Consider the following 18,688-nt stretch of genomic DNA (forward strand, 5'->3'; position numbering starts at 1 on the left):
ATCAGCCTTACTCACACATGCCTCCTCTCTGCCCATCAGCCTTATTCACACATGCCCCTCTCTGCCCATATGCTTTACTCACACATGCCCCTCTCTGCCCATCAGCCTTATTCACACATGCCCCTCTCTGCCCATATGCTTTACCCACACATGCCCCTCTCTGCCTATATGCTTTACTCACACATGCCCCTCTCTGCCCATATGCTTTACCCACACATGCCCCTCTCTGCCTATATGCTTTACTTACACATGCCCCTCTCTGCCCATATGCTTTACTCACACATGCCTACCTCTGCCCATATGCTTTACTCACACATGCCCCCTCTCTGCCCATCAGCCTTATTCACACATGCCCCTCTCTGCCCATATGCTTTACTCACACATGTCCACCTCTGCCCATATGCTTTACCCACACATGCCCCTCTCTGCCTATATGCTTTACTCACAAATGCCCCTCTCTGCCCATATGCTTTACTCACACATGCCTACCTCTGCCCATATGCTTTACTCACACATGCCCCATCTCTGCCCATCAGCCTTATTCACACATGCCCCCTCTCTGCCCATATGCTTTACTCACACATGTCCACCTCTGCCCATATGCTTTACTCACACATGGCCCTCTCTGCCCATATGCTTTACTCACACATGCCTCCTCTCTGCCCATCAGCCTTATTCACACATGCCCCTCTCTGCCTATATGCTTTACTCACACATGCCCCTCTCTGCCCATATGCTTTACTCACACATGGCCCTCTCTGCCCAGCAGCCTTACTCAAACATGCCCCCTCTCTGCCCATATGCTTTACTCACACATGCCCCTCTCTGCCCAGCAGCCTTACTCACACATGCCCCCTCTCTGCCCATATGCTTTACTCACACATGCCCCCTCTCTGCCCATATGCTTTACTCACACATGCCCCTCTCTGCCCATATGCTTTACTCACACATGCCCCCTCTCTGCCCAGCAGCCTTACTCACACATGCCCCCTCTCTGCCCATATGCTTTACTCACACATGCCCCCTCTCTGCCCATATGCTTTACTCACACATGCCCCTCTCTGCCCATATGCATTACTCACACATGGCCCTCTCTGCCCAGCAGCCTTACTCAAACATGCCCCCTCTCTGCCCATATGCTTTACTCACACATGCCCCTCTCTGCCCAGCAGCCTTACTCACACATGCTCCCTCTCTGCCCATATGCTTTACTCACACATGCCCCCTCTCTGCCCATATGCTTTACTCACACATGCCCCTCTCTGCCCATATGCTTTACTCACGCATGCCCCTCTCTGCCCATATGCTTTACTCACACATGCCCCTCTCTGCCCAGCAGCCTTACTCAAACATGCCCCCTCTCTGCCCATATGCTTTACTCACACATGCCCCTCTCTGCCCAGCAGCCTTACTCACACATGCCCCTCTCTGCCCAGCAGCCTTACTCACACATGCCTCCTTTTGCTTCACCAGTGACAAGCAGCTATAGGAATACAGTAAGATTTCCAGCACTGTGTACCATGTGACTGCTCATGTCACATGACCTGGTGATGTCACCACGACGTCGGAACGTACCGTAGATGAAGGGATCTAGCCACCTCCATTCAGTGACCGGGAAGTGCCAGCATCTTTGTCTTAGTCATGTCTCGAGGGTCCAGCGCAGGGTTTGACCGGCACATCACCATCTTCTCACCCGAGGGGCGGCTGTACCAAGTGGGTGAGTGGCCGCACGTTGCTTGTTCTCCTGCAGCGTTACTAGTCCATCACTAACCGGCTGCTGCTGTGTCACCCTGGGCCCGGCCCCCGTGTCCTATGTACGGCCAGATGCAGGAGGCTGAATGTTGCATATCTCCCCAAACATGTATAACAATGCTTCCAGTCTGCTGTCAGACCTGTATCCCTACACTTACCATGTTAGTTGTGTGCAGCAATGTGACATGTTCCCTAGTAACACTCTTACATTGTATATCCTGTGAAACTAATGGAAGATTGTGTTCACCAAACTGTATGGAGTAATATATCTTACAAGGTAATATGTCTGTAGAGCTGTGATCTAACTAAATAATTGTACAATGAGCAGTTACACATGTGAAAACCTGCTGCCATATTGTAGGTCATGTTAATTATGCTGTTATTGCTTTCTTTAAAATAGTTATAATTGCCTTTCATGAGACCAGAAGGATGATGTTTCTAATCAATATTTATAAATGGTGGAATTTCCGGTGCACAAATGTAAGATTTCATCAAGCGTAAATCTTTTACTATGTTATGAAGTTAACTAGGATATAATTCTGTGATTGTGACAAGTTAGACTATTGTAATATTAACAGGTGTAAATGTACGAACAACATTTTGAAGGTCCTTGCACATGGGAAAATTATGTCGCTTGTGTCATCAGTACCATTTCACAAATGGGATAATCATTGAGTTGAGTCATACATCATTCCAAGACCCATAGAGGTGTATTTATGACCACAGTGCAGTAACTAGCAATGTGTTTTGCTGCAAATCGCAGCGATACATAATGAAGTACTGCTGCAATTTACCATGATGGGGCTGCTCTGGGGACCCTGGCACAGACCACCCCCTCTTCTACAAAGTAATTTCCTATTCGCTGGCTGCCTTACGCTGACGGCATATGCATTCTACAATAGAATCTGTTAAAATACACTACGAGAGGCAATAGAGAAAGCAACTACATAAGACAACACAACTTGAACAAGTGAAACATTGCAAGATGATGAGGAGAAGGTAGAGAGGAACAAATGGATGAGAGTTAGCATTCAAGAAGATTAGGGAAGTACTTACTCTGTGTGTGTGTGTATATATATATATATATAAGTGGTACTGTGACAGGATGCGACCTTTGCAATAAGATGGTTCGTGAAATATCATCCCTGCTGGATATTCCACAGTCAACTGTAAGTGATGATATTAGAAAGTGAAGGTGTTTAGGAATAATCTCAGCCACGAAGTGTAAAATCGCAGACTGTGGTCAACTACTGCTAAGACACATGGAGCATAAAAGTTGCCAATGCTCTGCTGATTCCATAGCTGAAGAGTTCCGAACTTCCACTGACATTAATGTAAGCAGAAAAACTGTTCAGCGGGAGCTTCGCACCACCAAGACTAATGCCAAGTGTTGGATGGAGAGGTATAAATCACACCAACACTGAACTGTGGAGCAGTAGAAATGTGTTCCGTGGAGTGACGAATCGCGCTGCTCTTCGTGGCAGTCAGATGGGCAAGTCTGGGTTTGGCAGATGCCTGGAGAACGTTACCTGTCTGACTGCATTATGCCAACTGTGAAGTTTGGTAGAGGAGGGATAATGTTATTGGACTGTTTTTCAGGGTTTGGGCTAGGCTCCTTATCTCCAGTGAAGGGCAATCTTAATGCTTCAACATACCAAGTCATTTTGGACAAAGCTATGACTCCAAATTTGTGGCAACAATTTGGGGAAGGCCCTTCTCTATTCTATTCTTGCTTTGTGCCCCAGTGCACAAAGCAAGGACTACAAAGGCATGGTTTGGTGTGGAAAAACTTGACTGGCCCGCACAGAGCCCTGCCCTCAACCCCGTCGAACACCCAAACACCTTTGGGATGAACTGGAAAGGAGATTGCGAGTGAGGCGGTCTAGTTCAACATCAGTGCCTAGCCTCATAAACGCTCTACAGAATGAATGGCCACAAATTTTCACAGAAACACTCTCAACATCTTGTGCAAAGCCTTCCAAGAAGAGTGGTAGCTGTTATCGCTGCAAAATGGGGACCACCTCCATAGTAAAGTATATGTATTTCAATACAATGTCATTACAGTCCCTGTTGGTGTAATGGTCACACTTTTGTCCATATAATGTATGTATATACTCCTAGCCAACTGTCAAAAAGGATCAATAATTCTTATTTTTACACAATCTGGGTACTGTTAAGTATAAATGACATTAAGCTTTATAGCAAGAAAAGTTTTCTTGTTTCGTATAACAAGAAAAATCACATTTGGGTATAATATGGAACACTTTATTTTTCTCTATGGGGTTACTTAAAAATGAAAGTGAAAGCAAAGTCTCCTTACAAGAAACATGTTGAAATTATTCAGCAATTTGTAGGAAGAACAACAGTCTAAAGTTCTAAATTGCCTTACAGCATTAGTATTTTTTTTTTTCAAAGTCTATAAAAAGTAATATATTGTATAAGCAGTATAGCATTAATAATGGCATCTTTTTAATGTCTGCTAAGCCCGTGGTAAAATATTTCATATGGTAAGACTCATTTAACTGTAAGTTATATTATAAGAAACATTCAACCTCTCAGCGATATTTCTTTTGTGGTCAGTAACTGTTAACTTTTTCAAACCATTTTCTATGTATAGTCAATTAATTAGTTCATAAAGTGGGTTCTGTAATAGTGGGCATGGCAAGGTCGATTGAGGAATGTCTGTGATAAAATATGTACCAGGAGTTGTTTGGTTGTATTTTATCACATAGTTGATACAATTCTTTCATGAAGATGCAAATGTTTTCCATTTTCTCCCCATTTTGTGACCACATTCTCATTTGCATTTGTTGAGAAATAAAAAGGACCGAATTTCCCCATTCTTGATAAAATCGTAACACTCAGTCATATTTTCACTTTCCATTGGTTTTACAGATAACGTTTTCACAAAAATATGTTTGTTTTACATTTTCCAAACTAGTAATTTCAACTAACAGATACAATCAATAACAATATCTGAGAGTAAGAATAAATGTTATAAAATGAAAAAAAAGTATTAACACAAGTATTTCAGATTAATAATTTAATTATATGACCCAGCTGTGTCACTGTAAAATTTAAATTTTGGCCGTATACATTTGTGTGTTTCCATCGATATTCTTATTAATCCGAGGAATTTGCATATAAGGAATAGCTGATGTTTTTGTCTGAATTTGTGTATTACTGTTTCAATGAGTATGTAAAGTCATTGACTATTGCAACACCATATTTGTATTCTGTGCTCTGTTTACCATTTGTTGGTTACTATCAGTTTCCTGCTATAACCATGAAAACTGTTGAGGGCAATTATGTTTATTTTAACATTTTGCTAATGTTAACCAATCTTTTGCAATCTCTTCATCCAATTCTAAAGCATTATAGTGAAATCTTATACTACAAACAAAATAGCACAAAACACTGAAGCACTCTGCTTCAATATCCCAAAAGATATACTTAAATTACTAAAAGGACAAATCAAATATTTCTGGCAACAGTCCTAGGCATCAAAATACCCTATTCCTTATTCACTCTATGTGAAAGCCTCTTCCCTCGGTTTGGTCAGCAATATTTCAATTACTGTCGGTTACTCAAATTACTGCTTTGCATATACTCACCTGACCGGGTCAAACCCATAAAATATGCTGTAGGCCATTTACTACTCTCAACATAAACATTGATAACACAAGCGTGGGAAACTAGTGATCTACAGCCAATTAGTACTGCATTCTTTTTAAATTATTTTACTATCTTATCAAATAAATGAATCCTAAGAAAAAAGAAAGAAAAGAGTCAGGTTATGATCACATGAACTATTGCTGGCTTTATTATATATGGGGTTTCTAACACACTACTGTAAATTATATGGATATTAGAGGTCACTGGGGAGCACTTTGACCATATAAATTATCTTTTATTTATAAGGCGACACAAAGGGTCCGCGGCGCCGTTCATAGAACATAGGACAATAGTACAGGGTAACAATACATGGCATACAGGGTAGTACAAAAAAACAAAGTGCAATAAAAGCAAAGTGCAATAAGTATAAACCAGTATCAACTTGGCAGAAAAGGTTGCACAGGGAAAGATATAAAAGTGATTCCAGTGCACAGGTGGGGAGTGAATAAGGGGTTGCTCCTGTGCTCAGTAGAATGGGCACCACTTACAGGATCAGGACAAGATGGAAAAGAGGAAAGATGGGGGCAGGAGTCAATTGATGAAATGGAGTGAAGAACAAAGGTAAACAGGAGGAGGAGGACACGAGGAGAGAGGGCCCTGCTCAAGTGAGTTTACAATCTAAAGGTGAGGAGGAGACTGGCAGGAGACACAGTGGCAAGATGGGGTGAGGAACAAGAACACTGAGGGGAAAGAAGCACAGGAGTAAGTAGGAGGGGGCGAGCTATAGAAAGGTTAGTGTAGAGAAGAGGGTTAGAGGAGGGCAAGGTTAGGAAGAGGAAAGTTAGGCTACCCTGAACAGATGGGTATTGAGGGAGAGTTTAAAGCTTGAAAGGATAGGTTATTGTTGGCTAACCTGTGATACTCCAGGTGTTTATGAAACTACAAGTCCCAGCATGCTTTGCCAGTATATAGCAACTTATTGCTGGAAGGGTATGCTGGGACTTGTAGTTTCACAACACCTGGAGTGTCACAGGTTAGCCAACACTGGGATAGGTGAAAGCTTGATAGAACGGGGGAAATTGTTCCAGAAAAGGGTTGGCAGTACGAGAGAAGTCTTGAATGCGGGAATAAGAGGTGGTGACCAGATGAGAGGTGAGGCGGCGGTTGTTGGAACACAGCAGTTGGCGAGAAGGAGTATGAGTGGAGCTGAGGTTGGAGAGATAAGGAGCAGTGGATTTAGAGGGCTTATAGGTGAGAAGATCGTAGAGGATTCTGAAGTGGATGGAGAGCCAGTGTAGGGCTTGACAGAGAGGGACGGGAGAAGTAGATAAGTCGCGCTGCAGCATTAAGTATGGATTGACGAAGAGCGAGTTGGCCAGTGAGAAGAAGGTAGCAGTAATCAAGGCAGGAGTTGATCAGAGAGTGAATGACAGTTTTGGTGGTCTCGGAGGAGAGGAAGGGTCGGATCCGGGCTATATGGCAGGATTGGGCAAGAGATTGAATGTGAGGGGAGAAGGAGGAGTCAAGGGTGACCCTCAGGCATTGATCTTGGGGTGACTAGGAGATGATGGTAGAACCAATAGTGATGGAGAGGTTGGAAGGGGAGGAGTCTCTAAAGGGGGGAAAGATAAGTTTAGATGTTGCCATATTAAGGAAATGTTGGGACATTCAGGAGGAAATGGCAGAGAGGCAGCAGGACACCTTATTGAGGATGGAAGAGGAAAGAACAGGAGAAAAAAGGTAGATTTGGGTGTCATCACAATAGAGGTAGTACAGGAGTCTGAAGGAACTGAAAACATCACCCAGTGAAGAGGTGTTCAAAGAAATGAGCAGAGGGCCAAGGTCAGAGCTCTGAGGGACTCCTACGGGAAGATTGGAGAGGATCAAGTAGGTAGTTGTTGGAGAGAAAGTTAGTGAGATAGCTGTAGATTAGCTGTTCAAGTAATTTAGAGGTGAAGGAGAGGAAAAAGATGGGTGGTAGTAGGACATGGATGTGGTATCAAGAGTTTGTTTCTTGAGCATGGGCGAGAGTAGTGTATTTTTGAAGGACAAAGGAAAAATACCAGACGAGCGGGAGAAATTGAAGATGTGGGAGCAGGCAATAGGCGAGAGGGATCTGAGGCGGTAAGAGGGAATGGGAACAAGGGGGCAGGTGGAGGGGATAGAAGACAGAAGTAAGGAACGGATTTCCTTACTGGAGGTTGGACGGAAGGTTCACATAGAAAGATGGGGGCAGGGAGGATATGAGAGATTTTGGTTCGGATGGCATTGATTTTGGTGGAGAAAAACGTTGCAAAGGCGGAGAAGGGGGTGGGGAAAGAAGTAAGGAATTAAAAGTTGCGAAGAGCAGCGGGGTTTCAAGACTGGGAACTAATGAGAGCTTTAATGTAGGATTGTTTGGCTAGAGATAGGGCAGAGCAGTAGAAAGAGAGGATGAACTTGAAGTGGAGAAAATCGGCTATGTAATGAGATTTCCTCCAGTGGCGATACGCAGTGAATTAAAGTTTGAGGAAATGTGAGAATTTAGAGTGCCAGGGCTCTGGTTGGAACAGCAGAGGCAAACAACAGTGGTGGGGCAGGCAGAGTCAGGGCAGAAGAGAGGGTGATGTTGTAGAGGGATGTTAGGTTGGGACAGAGGAGATTGACTAAGGGGGAGAGGAGATTTTCAAGGGAGCAGGAAAAGACCGCAGGATCAAGAGCATTAAGATTACGCCGAGTGAGAGTGTGTTTAGAAGAGGGGACAGGTAAGAGAGATGAGGGAAGGGAGAAGGAAAGGAGATGGTCAGAAAGGGGGAATGGAGATATGGCAAACTGACGAGAGGCAACAAGGGAGGCAAAGAAGAATGACCAAGAACAGTGCATAATACATTACACAGAATATAGTGAGGTAACAAAATAGTAATGAGAAGAAAATAGATGTATGGTACACAGTGACTAAAGTGGCCGTAAACTAGCATCAAACGGTAATATACAGAGCAATATTGCTAATGTACAGTGCAACAAAGGGTAATAAGTTAGAAATGGCAACCAGATTCTTATAGCGCAACAATGGGTACTGTACCAGACATAAGGATATAAGTAGTTCAAAAGAAGATGGGACGGAAAGAGACACATACCCTGGGGGGGGGGGGGAGAATGAACCTGAGGTGACAGTGAGAGTCAGAGGCTTAGTATGGTGAGGTCCAGGAGTAGTGAAAACCTAGTAGGTGAGCAGGAAATGAGCAGCAGGTCTGGAGGTATTGGAATGGATCCAGGGGGTCCGGTGAAAAGGGGGTGTGATGGTGAGCTGATAAGGAAGGTGAAGAGAGCAGGATAATGACGGTCAGTGGTAAAAGGCGACCAGAGTTAGGGTGGGAGAGGAGCAGTATGCAGCAGTGAAGAGAGGCAGCAGGGGGGCGGCTTGGAGCCAACAATGATCACTGGATCGGAGATGAGAGTCATCAGGATGGAGACCTTGAGACCGGCCAGGGATGAGGGACCACGGCCTCAATTACAGAGAGAGATCCGGATAAATGCATGGGGCTGTAGACCTATACCAGTCACAAAAATACTGAGATGACTTCTAATATCTGTAATAGTTTACTGTAGGGGGAATGTATCATATCCTATAATACACAATTATATCTGGATATCTCGCCGCATTAGACCTTGTTGCTTAGTTAGAATGACAGGGCAGTGACTGCATAGGGACAATGGACATTGAGCTTGGAAATTAATGAAAGACCTCGGTCCACATTTATTCCTAAGTGCAGTCAATTCATTGGTTGTCAGCGGGAGTTTTGGAAAAGTCCCTGGTAATACGCCAAAAATGAGTGTTATCGAGGCTATAAAGCATTGAACAGCTGTAATCCAAAGATTAGTGTGTTCTCATATTATTACCAGGAAAGATCAACGGGTGGGGTACGAATTGCCGATGATGGCAATAACGACAAGAATGAAAATCCGGCGACTGCTAAGCTCGTCATTTACAGTGGTCACATTGCGATTGTCGATTTCAAGGCGGCAATGGGTGGACCCGGCGCTAGAATACATTAGAGGCGTCGCCGGATTTTCTCTCTTCGCAATTTACAGGTGACTGGTATAGCTGGTGCCGGAGATACGGTACATCTAAATAATGGTATTTACATATTTATTCACGGTCGCACTGATGGTCATCGTGATTTTTATGTCATTGTCATTCTTGTTGTTATTGCTATCATCGGGAAACTGAATACCACCGAGATCAACAACCCAAATTTATTGCTTTTTCAGGTATTCTGGTATTTTTATACGATAGGTGGCAGTTATTTGCCCCATAGGTTTAAAATTGAACCTAATAAGATTCAAGGAGTCCTAGTATTACTCTCTGAGCTCCTGGTAGTAAAGGTGATATAGTTATTGTTTAGTGCAGAACAAAGCGGCAGCCCATGATTTTGGTTCATGAGTATGCATATTTGTCTTAAAGTATAACACAACCCAGCAAAAAAAATAATAATCTTTTTTTAGTTGCTAAGGATATTTGATCTAATTTAGGCTATTTTGTGGTTGCTGAATTCAAAAAGGGAAGTTTTTTTTGGTTTTTTTTCGAATTGGCTCTAGTTCTTGACATAATGCATACCCTCATTTCATAGGGAAGTTAGCCATAACACATGTGTGACAGGATGGACCTTATATGTCACCCTGTCTGTTGTATTGTTGGGGACCGGCTTGGCTTGGCTTGCTACCGTCCCCTTTCTTTCACCCAAATGCGCCCTCTAACCGCAGTAGGAGGGGCTTTTGCTGCTGCCACTTCTAGGCTCCTTAGCAGCACCTAGAAGCGGGTCCTTCTGGGTAACACTCGCTGCTAGTGTAGCCCCTTGCTGGTACCCCTGGGCAGGTATCCCTGACCCCTTGCCTTTAGATCAGGGTTGCTGTGGATGGTTCTCCCTGACCTATCACACTGGCCAGAACTGCAGGGTAGCAGGCAGAGCGTTGGTACTAGATGCTAAGTCCCAAACCTCAGAACAGCCAGATAACGGATTAGATTTGGTCTAATCTGTGGTCACGGGAATTACAGCAGGTAAGTAGGCATCAAGGCAGGTTACTTAAACAGTGATGTCTATTAGCTCAGGAAGTCCTAAAAAGGACAGTTACATACACTAGTTTGAGGTACTAGTGTTATCCACAAAAGTACAGATGGCATAATACATTTCATTGTAAAACAGGGCTCTTTAAATACAATTTTGGACACTAGCTTGGAGGAGGTAATCCGGCCTCCTGCCCCTTTAACCAATCCAAACTGATTCATGCAGCTTGTACATAAATCAGCCTGAAGGGGTTTAAAACCTTTTTACATTGCTACTAATGGTGCCACTATGTCTGAGGTATTCTATTGAATCTTTACCATCAGGATATAACATTTCTATAATCTTGCTTTGAATGTAATTTAAATTGCAAGATTTACATTCATCTATGATCACTTGCATAGGGAGTCTACCAGTAAGTATTATTACCTCCTCCTATCTTTCAGGCTCAACAGACAATTTGGTCACTGAGTGATGAAAAGGTCTAATTAACATGAGATTACCTGTCTCTAGACAGTTGCAAAACCCAAACATGACATACTGTCTCAGAAACCCATACATTTCCATACAAAACACATACACAAGTACATTTGCAATGATATACAGAGGTGCATGGCACTCCTAGTTAAAATAAATATCTTCAATAAGTTATTTCTACATGATTCAGCCACAACATGCATATGGAAATCTACCAGAACGTTCTAGAAGGTGAGACACGCAAATATTATACGGAGGAGATTCAATTCTCCGTGTTGTTCTTTAGAACAATGCGGGGTGATCATCATTACAGTTAGTATGGTATTTTTAACACTGATTTTTGCTCGCGTCTCGGAGTTGCGTGCAAAAATCGGCATTGAAATTACCGTCCTAACGATAATAATGTGCATCAATTACCGTAGTAACGGTAATAGTGCACAGAACATGATATGAGGTACATATTGCAATTTATACAACCGTGTGCAAGAAAAATCAGCCAATGCAGTTGCTCAATCTATTAATGGTTTTTACCCAAGAGACGCTGTATTTTATTGTTTTTATATAATTGCATCGTTTTATTTCAGCCATCCATGAGGAACTTGGCATGCTTGAACCTATAGAAACACCCCAACTCTCTTCTGAATGTAATTATTTGTGGTGTTTTTGCAAATGCCCATTTCAAGTTTTGGTTCATTTTCTGTTATTTTCAGAATATGCATTTAAAGCCATCAACCAAGGCGGCCTCACATCCGTGGCAATTCGGGGAAAAGATTGCGCTGTCATTGTTACACAGAAGAAAGTCCCTGTAAGTAATATAGTCGCAACGTAAGTAACGAAGAATTCCAGGTACTTTTAGTTTTGTCATTAGCCCCCATATCCCAAGTGGTAGAACCACAGGACTCGCATGTTCAGGTATGTAGCAGGTCCTGAATAATGCCATGGGGGATCTATAACGGTCCCTTTCCAAGGATTCTATGGGCATATATTAAAGGTCTGTGCTACCACAGTATTGGCATTTTGTGTTACTGTCAGAATGCATCTTCTTAATAAGATCAGACACCCAACAGAATTGGCTTGGTAGGATACGTTCAATAACAGAACATAGGAGATGGTCAGACATGGATCATGGCTTGACCGTGTTTACGGTCGTCATTCGGCCACATTTATTTAGTCCACCTGGATCTGTCCAATATGGAAGCACAGATGTGGGACCACTGAGCATATATCCATTTGCTTGGGCTATGCGGCCCGATATGCTCATGTAGTAGCCTCCTAATTTTCTTTAGTTTCAATGTCTTGTCACTTTTCAAATGCCTCAACAAATATATGGTAGCCAATTGTTTTCTATATCCTAGATAGTCTGGTCACTGCAGAATAAAGTCATATAAAATCAATATTTAATTGTTTTCTTAAATTGTGTAATTACAGAAAATAATTGTTTGCAATTGGCTGACCGTGTTATTCAGTCCTAGACAGAGGCTCATTTGACCCTGTTGTGTGGCACTTGGGCAGATCTGTGTGGCCAGCATAACTAAATCTGTGGCTTCCTGCTTGCATGCATTCCCCTCCCCACATATCATCTTCTAACCACATTCACCATTATGCCTGATAATGACCTGTCGCTCATACAGGGCATCTTTTTGGTGCCACACCCTGAAGCCAACTCAGACCAGCCAATTTCACTGGGAATGATATTCATGAGTCCAGCTTTAAACAGTGGAAGGAACAGAACCTCCCAGCAGCATAGTGCAGGGATGGTGGGCTTCTGTCTCACTGATGCAGAGGAAGATTGAGGTTTAAAATGCATCTCTATATGAAATAAAGGTTATACATCATACTAATTAATTAGAATTTGCTGTATGTAGATGGGACTGAATAATCTCTAAGGGTCACATCTCCTTACTTATCCCTTGGGAACTATCTGCTGCTTTCAACAGTGTTAATCGGCCTCTTCTCTTGCACATCCTTCTCTCCATTTGCTTGTGACATAGTTCTTTCCTGGATCCCCCTGAGAGTCACCACCTCTGCTGAAATCTCCCTCATGGTCAAGAACACCACAATTTCCTCAGTCCCCAAAGACTAGGTGTAACCATTGCACTCTACTTTATTACTCACATTCACTCTTTTCCCAGTCCTTTTGCCTCCACCTTGAAAATATTCTTAACAGTTTTACAACCAAACCTCTTATCTATTCTCTCCTTCTGTTTTGACTGCTACAACTTCCTCCTGTCTGACATTCCCTTCACCCATCTATAGCCGCCTTAATCCATCCTAAGTAGCACAGCAAGACTGATCTTCCACACGCCACTGTCGCATTGTGCAAATCCCCAGGCTTCCCATAACCTCCAGAATCCAATTCACATTAACTGCCCTCAATAGCCCCACCCTTTCATACATCTCTAACATTATTTCAAAATGACCCCTGCCTTATCTCTGATAACTGCCTCTCACTCCCGCCTACAGGACTTCTTCCATTCTCCTACCCACAGATGGAATTTCCTATCACACACAATTATTCTGTCTTCCAGCCTTCAAATTGTTAAACTCTCATTGAAATACGTTCACAATTGTCCAAATCTCCACTCTGTCCCACACTCGCTCATCTGTACCCTTTTTCCACCAGATTGTAAGCTCTCTTCTGTGCAGGGCCCTCTGTACTCTTTGTTTTCACATCTGCATTTAGTTTCCCTACCATTTATGTCCCTGTTTCATGTATGCCCTGTTTTAACCAGCGTCTGGCTCTGCAGAGCAATTGTGTTGCCTTTCATATCGAAGACCATAATAATATCTAATGTCATGATTATTTAAATGGAAGTTCTGTTTAATTCTTCAGTAGTTTTTGCTATTTTCTTACTTGTGTATTTTTCGGTCATCACTGTAGGACAAGTTGTTGGACAGCAGCACAGTGACCCATTTATTCCGGATAACTGAAACCATTGGCTGCGTGATGACTGGAATGACGGGTAATAAAGATTTCTACTCCATGATTGTCCCCATGGTTTATCTGTTGTACTTGATTGTTTAACTGACTGCTTATGTTGCAATGTGTTTTAAACTTGAGGAATTTTGATTTCTACCTCAAGTTCATCTCTTATGGGCCATGTAAACACTAGTATATTAACTATCTGTTCCCATCAAGCTAGGATATCTATAAATACCCGCTGCTGATTGAAGCTCATGAGAGCTAGGGCCTATAGTAGTAATACTAAAATCTAATGTATTCTACATTGTTTTCCATTGCAGCCTATATAAAATGTAGTTACTACCTACAGCTTTCCATCAAGGTGTTTACTGACCATATAAAGGCACAAGGCGAGAGGTTTAATATTTTACATAGCGCATGAAACAACGTGATATCTGATATTTGTACAGTATGGGGAGTGTTATTTCATGTAATAAGTGTTCCTACTGATCACTGAAAAATCACCAGCCCATCACTAGTATGTTCAAAAGTTGAGGGGCAATATTTTGGTTGTGAAAAATCTGCAACATACAATATTTGTGGGCAAAGCTATAATTATTAGTGAGTCTGTGCAATTTACTTTTTTTTTTTTTTTCTCAAATATACTTTTGATCGGTACATATAGTAGTCTTATGCAGCATATTATACCCAACATTGATAAGTGTATTATGTCACTTTGGATATTTATCTACTGTTATGAACTATACTATATATCCATTTATTTTGTTTTTACATTTTTTTGTCAATGTGATTCCTCTAGTGATTCACCTGCCCTCATAATGATATTACTCTCTTTCATACTTTCAGCGGACAGCAGATCCCAGGTGCAGAGAGCGCGCTATGAGGCCGCAAACTGGAAATACAAGTATGGTTACGAGATCCCAGTTGATATGCTGTGCAAACGAATTGCTGATATCTCTCAGGTGTACACGCAAAATGCAGAAATGAGGCCTTTGGGCTGCTGTAAGTATTTTCTCATTCATGTTTTCTGCCAATAAGTACCAATCATGGCACACCAGAGGTTTAAAAGCAGTGCATTTTCTCTTTTTGGATTCAGGTATGATCCTGATTGGAGTAGATGAGGAACATGGAGCTCAGGTGTATAAATGTGATCCAGCTGGTTACTATTGTGGCTTTAAAGCTACCACAGCTGGTGTGAAACAGACAGAGGCTACCAGTTTTCTGGAAAAGAAAGTGAAGAAGAAATTTGATTGGACGTTTGAGCAGAGTATTGAGGTAAGTGACCCAATACACTTTTTACCATTTTCATAAATGTGTTCAAACACATATGTAAAGGTTCACCTGCTATTAATTTGTAGAAAGCAAATATTATAGAGTTTTGTGCACTCTATACTTTGAAGAGGGGGCGGGATAATCGGTGCCATAGAACCAATCATATGCCACCCATGGGCAGCACGGTGGCTCAGTGGTTAGCACTTGTGCCTCACAGTCATGAGTTCGGTTCCCAACCAGGGTCTTATCTTTGTGGAGTTTGTATGTTCTCCCCGTGTGTGCTTGGGTTTCCTCCCACACTCCAAAAACATACTAGTAGGTTAATTGACTGCTGACAAAATTAATCAGTGATTGCCACCTTTCCCTTCAAAGCTTTCCTGATGATACATCTGTCAGAAGTATTTACAGAGGGAGATGTGCTTACAGTAAGATCCCCATTAAAAGCATATTTCATCACTAGTAATAGGTTCTCTAAAAAACCTCAGTTGTAAATGGAAAATCGGATGTCCATGATGAGGAGGACAAGTAATAATGGCTTTCGAAAGTTAGACCGACAATAATTTGTTCCCTGTTTTTTAAGCCTTTTGACTACCTGGCCCCTGGGATTTGTCCAGCCCTGCTTCATCCCATGGCAGATGTTTCCACTGCACTACTCTGTGACCATCTGTAAGAAACCTCTTTTGTTGTTCAGTTTCTACTTTTGGGTTTTAACCCGATCCACACACAACTGAACAAAATGTCACATGGACACATCTTTGAGAATTACCATGTGACCATAGTTCAGCCGAAAAAAACAAACCCTCGGGTTTTCTGTGCTGTATCTGTCATTTAAAAAACAATGTGACATGTCTCTTGGGTATTCTTCATTGTCACATTGATGTCCCCTGTTCAGCGAGCTGTGATGACTGCAGTCTTAAAATAGTTACCTTACTAAATATAAAATGCACAGGTTTGATGTCTGTGTTGATTATTTTTTTTCTTTAGCAGAACTGTTACAACAGTTCACTGTTATATCATTATTGCATAATATTTTCTATGGATGATTTGAAAACTGATTTTTAATGTGTCCACAGTGGTGACCACTTTACAACAATTTAACCATATTTCACTGTACTTGTTTTGCTTAATCTTAGACGGCCATTTCTTGTCTTTCCACTGTGCTGTCAATTGATTTCAAACCATCTGAGCTTGAGATCGGCGTAGTGACCCTTCAGGATCCAAAATTCAGGTTTGTACTGTCCAATGACCTTGTTATATTAATGTATACTTTACATTGTTCTTATGGGACACACAAAGGTCATTGCTATGCATTTGTCAATATTTTTCACTGTGTAAGCAGCACAAAAACACGCTTGGATTGGACAGATTATGAAGAAACAAATCTTCCTCCGTTTAATATATTTAAACATAGTTGGATCACTCTGATGATATGCTGCAGTAATTTTAATCTACATTGGAATGTTGTGATGTAATCTTCCAAATTAAATGCCTGTTCTCATACTCTGTGACTGCTGAATGAAACATCCTGTATGATGAGAGCATGTTTACTTTTATGTACTGGGCACCCCCAAAACTATGACTCATTGATATAATAATTTTCCTTTAACTTGTAGAGGTCATTTACCTATGCTTCTAATTTGTTGCACACATGTGTAGTATGAACTGGACCACTGTCAGCAAGTTACTACAAACAGCCCCTTGAACATAAATAACTTTTGGGTCATGTATGATACAACACAAACATGTATATACACCCCCCTACCTTTTCGGGCACCGTGCTGGCCACAATATTGTCTGTTTGCTACTTAGTGGTGGAATAGCCCTGACTTTTGGGCAAGAAAGGAGGTATTCGGTTCCCTACTAAGCTTAGGCTATGGAAAGAAGTTCTGAAATGCTTATTCATTACCTTGTGCCTGGCACCTCTTTTCTGCTCCCTGGTTGCTCACCTGTTCTTTCAGTTACATAAGTTAGGTGCAACACTGGTCATTTGTACTTCATTATGGCAATAAACAATGTGGAAGTTGGGGTACAAAAAAGATTGTTGTCTTTTTAGCCTTTACTGGATAACTGTTTGAATTGAGCTTGAATTTAGAGCACACTACTATTCCAGTAGAAAACTTCTCTTACTGCTGTCTCAAACCAGCAAGCACCATGGCCACAATCATGGTTTGCTTCTTTGAGCCCCTAGCCATTAGACAGCCTCTTTTGGATCAGACATGAAGTTGACATTATTTTTTATGCTATGGGCACCAGGGGTGGGCTGGGCAGGGGGGCATCGGTCACCCGGGCCACTCAGTCTGGCCCCTGTTTGGGCCGCATCGCGTGTCATGTGATGCGGCCGCCTGTGCGCCCCACGGGCTGAGATTCGCCAGCCCGCGCCTGATGGGCACAAATCGTTTGCAACTGAATGTCACCAATTCTTAAAGGATAATTGTTTTGTTCTAGGCTGCTCCCAATGCTCTTGGTAAATGGCTATGATGGTGTGGGTGAGGAAGCAAGTTACCTACCTAATTTATCAGCTGTTCTATTCTTGCAACAAAACAAAAGGCAGAGATTTTGTGATGCGCTTAGATCTATTCAACTTGTTAATATTTCTTTCCATATGTGTTTGTTTTTGTGCCTAAAGCACACGATTGAAGAATATTTTCTATGTTTCAGGATCCTCACAGAAGCAGAGATTGATGTCCACCTTGTTGCATTAGCAGAGCGTGATTAGCATATCACAAACTTTGACAAGTGTCTGAAAAACATTTGCCAGTCCTACTCACTGCATTTTCCCTCATTTGTTCTATAATTTTCTCTCTATGAATAAAAAAAAAGTTTTTTTGAATATGGTTTCTAGCTCTTTTTATTGGATTATTGGGGACTCCAGTCTTTTGGTCTTTTGTTTCCTTACTTTGTTGAACTAGAACACCCATGGTCCTCAGCCAGTGTCGTGGAATATTAAAGTAACGCTACAATGTTAGAGAAGATAGACGAGTGTTTGCACACATGGTCTATGTGCAAATAATGAGAGTCAACATTGAACTGATCACATAAAACTAAAACTCTAAAAGTACTTGAATGATCATCTTGGCATATCATTGCATGTTAAAGTGCAATATAAGAAAAAGTGATTCAAATAGCTATGAACAGCAAAATGATTTTGTTTCTTACTGCACTAAATGTTCAGTGTAACCGATCTAACAGCTTGTAAATAATCATAGCAAGCTGGCTGACCAAAACATCTGATATAAGATAATGGTGTCATCTGCTGGTAAAATCCTCAACATTTATTTATATAGCGCCACCAAATTCCGTAGTGCTTTACAATTGGAGACAAACACAGTAATAAACAATAGTGGGTAATACAAAGAGGTAAGACGGCTCTGCCCGCAAGCTTATAGTCTGTGGGATGAACTGGAGTACAGATAGTTGTCTTCTCACTGCACGCTCACGTCTCTCCTTATGCTAGGTCTTTGCTTTCTAATTGGGCAAAGGCAACATCTGTATTTAAACTATTCATTTGGTCTGGGCATCCTAGCTGTGGCTTTCCAGCTATCACTGCCTCATGGTTACTGAAAATAGCACTGTACACTGGTTATTGCATCATCAGTTATTTATATAG

The 18,688-nt window shown here is 41.9% G+C and overlaps 1 protein-coding gene across 1 annotated transcript; it reads left to right on the top strand.

The window, feature by feature from the left end:
- The first annotated feature begins 1,548 nt into the window (after positions 1-1,548).
- On the top strand, positions 1,549-17,911 carry PSMA6 (proteasome 20S subunit alpha 6). Its single transcript, XM_075192769.1, has 7 exons — positions 1,549-1,717; positions 11,597-11,691; positions 13,768-13,849; positions 14,656-14,811; positions 14,906-15,084; positions 16,215-16,309; positions 17,740-17,911. Exons 1-7 carry the CDS (start codon positions 1,642-1,644, stop codon positions 17,795-17,797), a joined length of 741 nt encoding a protein of 246 aa, XP_075048870.1. The 5' UTR covers positions 1,549-1,641; the 3' UTR covers positions 17,798-17,911.
- The last annotated feature ends 777 nt before the right edge of the window (positions 17,912-18,688 follow it).

Source organism: Mixophyes fleayi, chromosome 12 (assembly GCF_038048845.1).
Source record: "Mixophyes fleayi isolate aMixFle1 chromosome 12, aMixFle1.hap1, whole genome shotgun sequence".
In the NCBI taxonomy this organism is placed as follows: Eukaryota; Metazoa; Chordata; class Amphibia; order Anura; family Limnodynastidae; genus Mixophyes; species Mixophyes fleayi.